The sequence below is a fragment of the Mauremys mutica genome, chromosome 24, assembly GCF_020497125.1.
Source record: "Mauremys mutica isolate MM-2020 ecotype Southern chromosome 24, ASM2049712v1, whole genome shotgun sequence".
Classification (NCBI taxonomy): Eukaryota; Metazoa; Chordata; order Testudines; family Geoemydidae; genus Mauremys; species Mauremys mutica.
The window spans coordinates 14,203,080-14,215,731 of NC_059095.1; the positions used below are offsets into that span (position 1 = coordinate 14,203,080).

General features: G+C 41.2%; 1 protein-coding gene across 3 annotated transcripts in view; it reads left to right on the forward strand.

The window, feature by feature from the left end:
* The window catches only part of HNRNPM (heterogeneous nuclear ribonucleoprotein M), a 55,580-nt gene that overhangs the window by 32,417 nt on the left and 10,511 nt on the right, over window positions 1-12,652 (forward strand). For all 3 annotated transcript variants that reach the window (XM_044998470.1, XM_044998468.1, XM_044998469.1), the window contains 8 exons: window positions 2,914-3,111; window positions 4,763-4,916; window positions 7,165-7,214; window positions 8,069-8,129; window positions 8,961-9,062; window positions 10,080-10,124; window positions 10,742-10,816; window positions 11,942-12,040. In XM_044998470.1, the coding sequence (XP_044854405.1) occupies window positions 2,914-3,111; window positions 4,763-4,916; window positions 7,165-7,214; window positions 8,069-8,129; window positions 8,961-9,062; window positions 10,080-10,124; window positions 10,742-10,816; window positions 11,942-12,040 (784 nt within the window). The remainder of the gene's footprint in view (window positions 1-2,913; window positions 3,112-4,762; window positions 4,917-7,164; window positions 7,215-8,068; window positions 8,130-8,960; window positions 9,063-10,079; window positions 10,125-10,741; window positions 10,817-11,941; window positions 12,041-12,652) is intronic.

Sequence of the window (12,652 nt, forward strand, 5' to 3'; positions counted from 1 at the left end):
GTAGCAGTGCATGGGATTCTTCCATCCTAAATGCAGGATTCTGCACTTGTCCTTGTTGAACCTCATCAGATTTCTTTTGGGCCAGTCTTCTAATTTGTCTAGGTCTCTCTGTATGCTATCCCTACCCTCCCAGCGTATCTACCACTCCTCCCAGTTTAGTGTCCTCTGCAAACTTGCTGAGGGTGCAGTACATGCCATCCTCCAGATCATTAATGAAGATATTGGACAAAACTGGCCCCAGGACTGACCTTGGGGCACTCCGCTTGATACCGGCTGCCAACTAGACATCAAACCATTAATCACTACCCATTGAGCCCAATTATCTAGCCAGCTTTCTATCCACCTTGTAGTCCATTCATCCAGCTGATACTTCTTTAACTTGCCGGCAAGAATACTGTGGGAGACCGTATCAAAAGCTTTGCTAAAGTCAAGGAATAACACGTCCACTGCTTTCCCCTCATCCACAGAGCCAGTTATCTCATTGTAGAAGGCAATTAGGTTAGTCAGGCATGACTTGCCCTTGGTGAATCCATGCTGACTGTTCCTGATCACTTTCCTCTCCTCAAAGTGCTTCAAAATTGATTCCTTGAGGGCCTGCTCCATGATTTTTCCAGGGACTGAGGTGAGGCTGACTGGCCTGTAGTTCCCCGCATCCTCCTCCTTCCCTTTTTTAAAGATGGGCACTACATTAGCCTTTTTCCAGTCATCCAGGACCTCCCCCGATCGCCATGAGTTTTCAAAGATAATGGCCAATGGCTCTGCAATCACATCCGCCAACTCCTTTAGCACCCTCGGATGCAGCGCATCCGGCCCTATAGACTTGTGCTCATCCAGCTTTTCTAAATAGTCATGAACCACTTCTTTCTCCACAGGGGGCTGGTCACCTCCTCCCCATACTGAGCTGCCCAGTGCAGCAGTCTGGGAGCTGACCTTGTCTGTGAAGACAGAGGCAAAAAAAGCATTGAGTACACTAGCTTTTTCCACATCCTGTGTCACTAGGTTGCCTCCTAACCTGTAGGAGAACACTTCAACCTCCCTGGCCACACAATAGCAGATCTTAAGGTGGCCATCCTGCAGCAAAAAAACTTCAGGACCAGACTTCAAAGAGAAACTGCTGAGCTTCAGTTCATCTGCAAATTTGACACCATCAGCTCAGGATTAAACACAGACTGTGAATGGCTTGCCAACTACAAAAGCAGTTTCTCCTCCCTTGGTTTTCACACCTCAACTGCTAGAACAGGGCCTCATCCTCCCTGATTGAACTAACCTCGTTATCTCTAGCCTGCTTCTTGCTTGCATATATATACCTGCCCCTGGAAATTTTTACTACTTGCATCCGACGAAGTGGGCATTCACCCACGAAAGCTCATGCTCCAAAATGTCTGTTAGTCTATAAGGTGCCACAGGATTCTTTGCTGCTTTTAGGTTGCCTCCCTCATTCAGTTGACTTAGTCACCCCAGTTTGCATGCTTTTCAGAGTGGATGGTTGGAGTGACTGGCAGCGAATCCAAATGAGAGTAGGTGTGGCTAGCCTTGAACAAGAGCAAGAAAGGAAGGCCATTTGAGGAACACGGGGTCCTGAATGGAGAAAGCCATATGTGGAGCTAGGAGGTTGTCTGGGAGACCCTGGGATTTGTCCCTGCATGGCTTGCAAGGTTTGTCAAGAGAGCTGTTATTGAGGAATCTCTTGAAGACTTTTTTTAAAAACTATATCTTAACCCAGAGTTAAAGTTGCAAGAATTTATCCACTCTGCCAGAAACCCTAAATAGTTGTGGTTGTCAAACTAATGCTTGTCTGGAAATTACAGGCTACGGAACCAGTTTACAAAAATACCCTGTATTATTGAAAAGTATGGAAACAAACTTCTAAAGTTATCCAAAGAATCCTATTTATTTCCTATTTATTGGCTTTTAATCTCCTGGGTGGTGGGTGAATCAGTGGATAAGGTTGTCTGTTTCTAGTTGTCACTGTTAGAGGTAGAATTATATTCATTTGAGTGACCTTAACTGAGCATTTATATGCCTTTGAATGTCTTGTTTTTTTTTAAACTGTATTTCCTCTCAAATTAACCTTTCCAGTCCCCCCAATCCAGTTAATTCTTTTCTGCATGTACTGCATTTTATTCCTCTGGTGTATAGCTTGCTATGGCCCTGTAATTTTGGCTTACATGTGCACTAGTTCTCTTGTTCCATATTGCATCACAAGCTTGTATCTACAACTTGCTGTCCATGGTCTCCTGTATAGATAATCTTCATCGTGGCTTTCCCCATGTTAATTCTCTTCTGGATTTTCTTCAGGTAGAAGCTTTCTTTGGCTTGTCTACACAAGGTGCTCAGTCAGCAGTACAACAATATTGGTGTAACTGCTCCAGTGGCTAAAACTAATTTAGACAGGGTCTCTATTCTGTACTGAATCTTAATTTCCTGCCTCTGAGTCCCTGTTGTTCATCTACACTGGTATTCACGCTATCAATTTAGTATCCTTTGCACGTGTAGCTTGCTGTTAACCCATGTTCTAGGTTATTTAAGCATTTATAATTTTGTATCCCAAGTACCTGAGTAGGTAAGTTTTCCCTCCTTGCTATCTGGAATGTGCTGTCATTTATTGCCCTTCATGCTCCTTCAGACAGCTTTCAGTGAAACCCATATTCAGTTCAGTTTGAGCTTTTCAAGTATGATTCTTGAGTCACTATCAGATTGTTCCTCTTAACTTATTTCAAAAACAAGCAGTGAAGTGGTGCCTGATACAGTCTTCTGAACTACTTTTTACCGATGACTTTTATTATTGAATCATGGGAGTCTTGCCATTAAATCCCCCTGTGTTACTGGGAGTAAAGTTGGCTCTGTAGTGTCCATATTGAGTTTAGTGAGTTTTGCCATCTTGTTGAACATGTTACTCTTACTGTTTTGCAGGATCCTGATGGCGAGCATGCCAGAAGAGCAATGCAGAAGGCCATGGCAGCAGCTGGTGGCATGGGTATTGGCCCAGGACCAGGAGGCCCTGGAATGATCAACATACCACCCAGCATCCTCAATAATCCCAACATACCCAATGAGATTATCCATGCTTTACAGGCTGGGAGACTTGGAAGTACAGTATTTGTTGCAAATGTAAGTACGGTGTGATGTCTGGGCAGAAGATTTGGGGTTTAACTGGATTAGGTACTGCTCTCCAAATGAAGAGCTATCTGCCAGGGATCAGGCTCTATTCTGGCAAATTTACTTACTTTGAGTAATCAGACTAGATGATCCTGATGGTCCCTTCTGACTGTAGTCTATTAATAGTGTCCTACTCTGTAACTAGTCCTATCGTCTTCAGTTGGACTACCTGCTGAGGAAAGTAGTACTTGACATGATGGGTGAGGTATTATCTTTTATTGGGCCAACTTCTGTTGGCAAGAGATGCAAACTTTTGAGTTTACAGAGAGCTCTTGAGGTCTGGGAAACTCAGGGTCACAGCTAAATACAAGGAGGAACAGATTATTTAGAATAAGTAGTTAACACATTTCAACGTACCGTTCAAGGTGAAATGGTCTAACACCCCTCCAGTCATTGGGGTAGGGGAGGGAATATAGATTGTTGTAATAAGCCATAAATCCAGTGTCTCTTCAGCCCCTGATTTTTAGGGTCTAGCAAATTTATGAATTTAAGCTCCTAGGCTTGTCTTTTGAAAGTGTTGTGCAGGTTTCCTTTGAGGATGTGGAATAATAGGTCAGATAGTGATCGCTTTGTGAAAAGCGTTCGCCCACGGGCAATATGGTGTTTCTTTTTCATCATTTTCCGGTGTGAGTTTATTCTAGAGCATGGTGATTGGTTTGGTTTCACCCACATAGTTGTTCAGGCATTTATTGGGGCCACTTCACCTTGAATGATCCCTTGAAATGTTTTTACTACTTATTCTAAATAATCTGTTCCTCCTTGTATTTAGCTGTGGCACTGAGTACATTTCCAGACCTGAAGAAGAGCTCCGTCTAAGCTGGAAAGCTTGTCTCTCTCACCAACAAAAGTTGGTCCAATAAAAGATCTCACCTCACACACCTTGTATCCTGGGACCAACATGGCTACGACAATGTTGCCTACATATTTGACATGAGTTGATATGAGTTGGGGTGATAGTATCATGCCTGAGATGAAATGCAGTATTCACGTGACATACAGCCAAACAGTGCACATTCCACATAATGACACCTCAGTACTGCACCTGCACTGAATCTCCAGACTACTACCTTACTGTATAAAGAAACATCACTTTATTGGGGGAGGTATAGGGTTGTGAGTTCAATCCTTGAGGGGGCCATTTAGGGATCTAGGGCAAAATCAATACTTGGTCCTGCTATTGAAGGCAGGGGGCTGGACTCGATGACCTTTCAGGGTCCCTTCCAGTTCTATGAGATAGGTATATCTCCATCTTATTATTATTATTATTATTATTATTTATCATAGAATACTTCTTGCTGTGCACTTACACTGTAGCAAAACTCAGTAATTCAGTTAGAGTATTCTATCACTAATACTGATCAGCGGGATTCTTCTGGAGTTAAGGTACTCACTATGCGTGAACGGCTTGTATTCACTTTGCTCTGGTTTGAAACTTTCATAGCTGACTATCTTTGAGTTAACACTTTCTGCCATTTTTGCAAAGATTATTGAATTTATTCTCAAATCTATAGCACCTAGTTCAGGAAGCTTTCAATAAACAATATTTGAGGCTACTTGTTGGGAGAAACATTACAGAAGGTTTCAAACAGTATTTTTCTTTCAGTTGGATTACAAGGTTGGCTGGAAGAAACTGAAGGAAGTGTTCAGCATGGCTGGCGTGGTTGTTCGAGCTGACATACTAGAAGACAAAGATGGCAAAAGTCGTGGGATTGGCACTGTTACTTTTGAACAGTCTATTGAAGCTGTTCAGGCTATATGTATCCTTTCTGAAGAAATTCTGCAATAGTGAAGCAAAGACCCTTAAAATAAGGTTTTCCTAGGTATCAGACAAGACTTCCAGTCCATCATGTCCCATCTGATTCCTCGTGTGAAAGCAAATGGCAGACTAGTAGAATTGGCATTAGTTAAGAAACTCTGATTGTGCTTCTGTATCTCGCATTGAAATTAAGCACCATCATCTTGCCTCGTGGTAATACATTGTCACCCTGTCATAGACACTGAGGAAACCGGTGAAGAAACCTGGGTGTAAATAAAACTTTATTTTTGTCTAGCTTAAGTAAACTGTTGACTTGAGGAAACAAGAATGTATTGGAAAGGGGCTCCATTTTGGAACAACACACTGCATATATTTGGCTGGAAATGTACACAGCTGCCTCTTAGGTGTACCTAATAATTAAACACACTATAGATTTGCTAGAAGGGTTTATTTTAAATCCCTTTATGGATGACCAGTGAGGGAGATTGGGGGAGAAAGGTTTGTGGCATTCCCTGTTTTATGATGTATGAAGGTCTGGACCTTTTTTAATGTACCTGCTTTTTATACTGTAAACTCTGGTCCTGTCTACCTTTGCTTTCTTGGAAGACAGCTAATAAACGTGATAATCACAGATGCCAAGCAAGTGATCCTGATGCTGAGGGGAAACAAATTTTTATTCATATTTTTTCTTTGTGAGCACTTGTAACAAAGGAAGAAAGAATTTTACAATTCAACTTTTCAGTTAAAGGTTGAGCATTCAGAGTACTGTGTTCCAAATCAGGCATCCAGATAAAAGGGGGGAGACACGATTTGATAGCTATGATGTTTTTAAGCTGGCTCACAATGGGAGGGTGGATTAGAGAATGGGGTGTATGTCAGGAATGAGGCTCATATTAGACTAAGTACTATAGCATCGTATAGTAGAGGTACATGTATCAAAATGGACATGTCAGAGGTTGAGTTTCAGGCCTGAGCAAAGTTGCTAAAGTTTCTGGAGTAGAGTTGATGTTTGGAGAAATTTAAATTGTCTTCTGGCTTTCAAACGCATAGTTTTTAATGATACATAATGTCTTGCAAATTTAAGGTGCCACAAGTACTCATTCTTTTTGCTGATACAGACTAACACTGTTACCACTCTGAACCTGTCATAATGTCTTAAAGACTCTTTTTTGGTTAGGATTAAATACGTTTATAATCTTAATTTTTCCCAACCAAAAAACACTGATGAAGATACCTTTGAAGCTTCAGCTGATGGATTTTAAGTTCCAGGGAGGGAGAGCAAGGATGGCCAGACCAATGCTTCAGAGGGAATGGATGGAACAGGGCAATTATTGAATGATCCATCTCCTGTCGTCCAGTCCTAGCTTCTGGCAGTCAGAAGTTTAGAGGCACCCAGAGAGCAGTGGTGTGCTCCTTAACATCGTGGCTTAGTTAGTTCAATCAGGGAGGATGAGGCCCTGTTCTAGCAGTTGAGGTGTGAAAACCAACCTCATTATCTCTAGCTTGCTTCTTGCTTGCATATATATACCTGCCCCTGGAAATTTCCACTACTTGCATCCGACGAAGTGGGTATTCACCCACGAAAGCTCATGCTCCAAAACATCTGTTAGTCTATAAGGTGCCACAGGATTCTTTGCTGCTTTTACAGATCCAGACTAACACGGCTACCCCTCTGATAAATGACTCTGAGATCTTTCTTGAGTCATAAAAGCTAATATAGCCCTCATCATTTTGTATGTGTAGTTAGGATTGTTTTCCAGTGTGCATTACTTTGTATTTATCAACATTGAATTAATCTGCCATTTGTTGCCAGTCACTTGGTCTAGTGAGATCCCTTTGTAACTCTCCACAGTCAGCATTGGACTTGAGTAATTTTTTTATTGTCTGCAAACTATGCCACCTCACTGTTTACCCCTTTTTCCAGGTCAGTTATTTATTTGTTGAAGGGCACTGGTCCCAGTACAGATCCTTGGGGGGGGGGGGCGGCTCTGGTATTTATCTCTCGCCTCTATGAAAACTGAGCATTTATTCCTACCCTTTGTGTCCTATCTCTTAACCAGTTACTGATACACAAGTTACCAGTTACTTATTCCGTGACTGCCTATTTTGCTTAAGAGCCTCCCTGCTGTGGGGTGGGGCTGATACACTGCCAGACATTAACAGCAGTACAGCTTCAAACTTTAAGTTTTTTAGCAATAAGATTTTTGGACTAATATTTTGAAAAAAAACATCCTTAACTTAAGTATTAGCAATGTTCAACGGGCAACTGCTTTTTGACAGACCAATGCATGTAAAAATGGTAAGTATATTCACAGTCCTCTTACTGTGTAATGTGATATCAGAACATGGGTTGGATATCTTATGGCTGGCGTTCAAACTGTGGTCCATGGAACACTCACAAGTTGAGAACCAAGCAATGTGTTAATCTGGTGTGGCAGGGGAAGGCAAGGAGAGAAATGGAGATGCAACTGTGAGGATTGTTTCGTCACATTTAGTTTGTAGGATGAAATGTGAGAGGTCATCAGACTCGTTAAGCACTCAGAACTCTTCACCATCGTGCTGCTGCTTCAAACCCAGCCTAAGCACATAGGAAACACAAGCAGCTGCCATAGAATGGCTATGTGGCAGCATAACAGAGGCAAAGGATCAAATGAATCTGGATTTTGAACTGGTTTCATCACTCAAAGCTGGAATAACTTTTTGTTTACTGGTACATATCTGTCTTATGGCTAGGATTGCTGTTTGTAGAGCACTCTTGAGGACAGCTGCAATTGCTTTAACAGAAAGCTTTAGTGCTGGTTAAAATTTTATTTATGCCATCAGCAAGCACCTAAACGATTTAAATGCATTTGTATTGTTAGTGTAGCTAAATGCAGATTTCCAAGTTTCCCCTATTGCTATTTCTCAAGTTGCATTGAGGAGGCTAAAGTGCCAGTGCCTTGCCCATAGAGAATTCTCTTCTCGGGTAATCCCCCCAAAATGTAACTTCAGGAAATGGCCATATTTATGAATTGCCTACTTGGCAGTAAGTCCATAGTACAGTTATGGATGCTGTTTGCCAGGAATTGTCATAGCTTTCAGAGGGTTGGTTCCATTAAAAGTTGCTGCCAGTAATCTCATGTGTGGGGTTTAATGCTGTTGAACTGTTTTCAGGATGAGCGAGCCTTTCCAAAGGGAGACTTCTTCCCTCCAGAACGACCCCAGCAGCTTCCTCGTAAGTTTCTTTAAAACTAACACCTTGAATTTATGGCTTGCAGGAGTTCAGTTTGCTATACTGCAGGGATGGTGCAGGAAAGCCTCCTTGGCAAAGAGTGCCATAAAGCTGATGTTGCTAGGTGAGGTGGGGAAGGGCTTTTATTCCAGGTACTCCCTAATACTCAAGGCGACAGGAGGGGTTAGCCTCTGTGGTTTGGGGATCCCTCAATCAGTTCTGGATCAAAGGAAAGTCAAGATGGTGTCTGGAAACATCATGCCTCTTAAAGGAAGGAGGCTGGCTTTGTGCTTTGGATTCTATAGCATTTAAGTATCCACAGGGATGCATCTACAATCCCTAGTAAGTGCATCTGTATGTGAGAAGGAAGTTGGCTGTTGCCTTACCTTGGCTATTGAATGATCAAGAACAATACTCTAAAAAGGATGAGCTGTTCCCCACTGGATTCCCACTGATCTCAAATGGAGGGGTGTTAACTTATATATTAACTCATTTCTTATCCTCCATCATCCAAAAGTAAATGTTCATTCTTTTTTCCATCTTGCTGTTTAGAAGACTTTCAGCTCTTGCATTAGGGCTGACCTTTGAAAGTACCTAAATGGGGATTGGGAGGGAGATGCTTGAGGAAGTAGAGAGAGGTGGTATTGCACCTATCATCACTATTTCAGATCCAACTTCAGAGTTTCGAGAGTTCCCACTTACTCAAGTGCTAGAAATACAGACCCAAGAGTGGGAATCCACTGAGATCTTCAGAACAAAATAGTAATTTTGTCACTTTAAGAACAAAGCTTGCTATCATCTGTGCCCCTCCCCAAAAATTACTTTTTTCTCTAGATGGGCTTGGTGGCATTGGCATGGGATTAGGACCAGGAGGTCAGCCTATTGATGCAAATCATTTAAACAAAGGCATGGGAATGCCCAACATGGGACCTGGAGGTAAGAAAATCACACTTCTTACTGTGTGTGCGCTTCATTAAGTCTTTTTCCGAGCTTTTCATATGGCCTAGGGTTGCTGTCTTTCCAGTAAAGAGAACCCAAAACGTGCTTCAAAAAATCCAAACTGCTAAAGTATTTTTCCTCCGTGATGATCCAAAGTAGAGTGGATTTACGTACCACCTTAAATTCTAAATGAATAGATGGAACATCAAGCTCACATACCACCCGTGGTACATATACCACACTTTGGAAACCCCTTGCCTAGTACATACCTCATTTTCTGGTTCTTGTACACTAGGAGCAAACAGTACAAGGGGATGTTAAACTTTCAAAGTAGTCTTCTATTGAAAACTTCTTAATGAGTTTGGAAAGCCTTTTGATTTCAGAAATCTACATTTAGACCTCTAACTATTTGATACAGTGTTCTCTCTTATCAGTGTTCCTCTATGGTAATATTCTGAGATGGGATTGTTTGTGCTTCGGTCAGGCTTTCTTTTTATGTCCCATAGGGAAGTGGCACTTCACCTGAGGCTATAATGCTTCTTGTCAAAATAGAACACAGAAGTTCCAAGTCAGATACCTGAAGGTGTTGCATTTCAAAGTATTGTCATAATTCATAAGTGATTTGTGGCTTCCTACTAAATACCAAACATCAGTAACTGATAATTTGACCTCCATTTAGAATCCATAATTCTAAGTTGCCTGGAAAATGAATACTGGATTCATTACATGCTACTGTGAAAGAACCAATTGTGAAGTTGCATTTCTAACAACTTTCAATTTGAATATGCTCATGATTTTTCTGCTGTTTTGTCCTTTTAGAAAGGATTTCATGTCATCTCCCCAAAGAGCTCTTGTTAGTAGATCTGCTCGTTCACTACTTTTCTCAGTATAAGCTTCTAAACCAAAATCTAAGTCCGCATTCCTGCAAAGTAACTTTGAGAAGCTGAAACATCAGACTGATTGTATGCATGTATAATTCCATCTGTAAATAAAGCTTTCTTTTTTTATTTTGAGGAATGGGAATGGAAGGCATGGGCTTTGGAATAAATAAAATGGGAGGTAAGCTACTGTATATGCAGTTCTGAAGTGCAAATAGCTTTTTCATATATAAATATATCTTTATTTGTCTTTGGTATTAGCTATCATTTACATAGACTGACATCTCCCTGGAAATACCTTAATTTAGGAAGAATAATGCCAGATAAGCATTTGTTTACTTGGAAACAGTCACCAAGTCAGTAGTGACCCTTGTTTTTAAAGCAGTAATAAATTACCATATGTTGTGCTAATAGGTATTGTGCTCCTGGAGGGGTGAGATCTTCAGATGAAATATAAACCAAGATGTTAACCACTTGTGACTCTTAACTGCTGCTGGATATTTACAAAAGTTAGAGCATGGGCCTGTGGACATATTCTATCTTGAGACTAAACTGAACAGTTCCATTACAAGGAATTTCTTGTTAATGCTAGTTTTAATTTTGTAAACATTCCCTTATGCCTCCAAGGTGTACTGTTTTGAGATGGCATTTTACATGTGGCTGCTTTTCCTAGAATATTCCTAGCAATATTACCAAAGAGTAAATAGGTGGAATTACACATTCTGATCTAGTGTGGTAACTTATTTGAAATGCACTTTTTAATGTCACCTTTATCTTAGATACTATAATTTGTTTCAGGAATGGAGGGTCCTTTTGGTGGCATGGACAACCTGGGTCGCTTTCCATCTGGAATGAATATGGGCAGAATGAGTGGTGAGGCACTGATTCCTACATTATAGACCCCCAGCCTCAGTAAATGTCTTGTCATGGAACTCTTCAAATTTGGATGGTCTAATTGAATTAGTAATGATTGGCAATCCTGTTGGAGCATTGTATGCTTTAAGGCTACCTACAAAAGAAAGGAAAAGAACACATTTCCTTTATATTGTGTAACGAGAACCTGAAAGCTTTATTTTTTTGCTTGTTTTTACCACTAGCCATAACAGCAGTGTCAAGTTTAACTTTTGCTGTAGGTCTCCCTGGAAAAAACTGGAGTTTTCTCAATCTTTTCTTGTTGGAATGGGAGTGATGCATCTTCAACAAAGATCTCATTTTTCCACTTGTTAAACATTTCAGTTAAAGATGCCAATAAACAGTTCCAACCACCTTGACCAAAAATTCCTTTCCCCTCTCAATTGCTCAGGTTTCACTTGTGATAGCCCGTTTTACTCAGTTCCCTAGTCTTCTGGGATGGATAAGACCTTACCTTAACATGTAAATAAAATTAGGAAAACCCTTGAGTTTTGACAACTGATTCAGCCTTTCTTTATTCATCATGAAGAAGCAAAAATGACACAATCAATCTTTCCCTTGCAGAGTTGCACTTAAAAATAAACACTTGTTTGCTCTTATGGGGTATGAAATAGCCTAAAATTTCCAGAGCTTTTCCTGACCACTTTCTAACACTGAAATATGAAATCCTAACTTTGAAGAAATCTTGGCTAGCTCTTGGGAGGACCTGGATAGAGTGATATTACAGTTGTACCTGAAAAGGTTTGGCTCCCTCCTCATCGTAAGTAGGTTGAGAGAGGAGTGTTGATGATCTGTTACGGAACAGAGCAGGAGCTTGGGTTAGTCCTGTGTAATCCATAGATACAGGTCCTCCAAACATCTTGCCAAGATCCACTAGGAAAAGGAAGTGCAAGGATCTGAAGTGTGTGTGCGTGTAAAAGCAAACAAACAAAAAAACTCCACGTGTATGGGGGTCTATATCTCTAAGAGGCAGTACATGACAAAACACTTGTTTCACAGTTCACCTGCTAAAATATTACAAGAGACATGTTCTCTTCAAAATGTCTAAGTTGTCTTGGAAATATACTAAATTAATACTTTCTGCAGAGATGGATCGTGCGATGGGTGGAGGATTTGACAGAGACTTTGGAAGAAATGAAATGGGAATGTCTCGTAGTTTTGGAGACACCCTGGACAGGGGAATAGGTAAGCAAACGAAGGCTGTATTTGTGCTATGTGCTATTCATCTGAATTGTGCTCACAATAGTGACAAGTAATGTTTGGAATAATCTCTTCTGCTGTGGTATGAGAATCTAGTTGCAACTTTGACTAAAATTTAGTGTACTCCCTAAAATGTATTTGAAACCATGCCTTTTGAGAAACTAAGGGTACGTCTACAGTACGAAATTAATTCAAAATTATTTTATTAGAATTTCCTGAATCAAGTTCATACATTCGATGTTGTGTCCCCACTAAAGTGCGTTAATTCAGCGGAGTGCGTCCACAGTACCGAGGCTAGCATCAAATGGCGAGCGTTCCACTGTGGTAGCTATCCCACAGTTCCCTCAGTCTCGGCGCCCATTGGAATTGTGGGTTAAGCTCCCAGTGCATGATGGGGCAGAAACATTCTCACGGGTTTTTCTGGGTGTGTGCCGTCACTCGCTCCTCCCTCCGTGAAAGCTATGGCAGATGCCATGCTGCCAGCAGACGGTGCATCACGGTGCACCACCTGTCTCCTGGTATGTTGAATCCACTTCGAATGTCCTCTCCTCTTTCTATCTACTCTTTCATCTAACCATTTCCCGCCGTTTCTCGGCC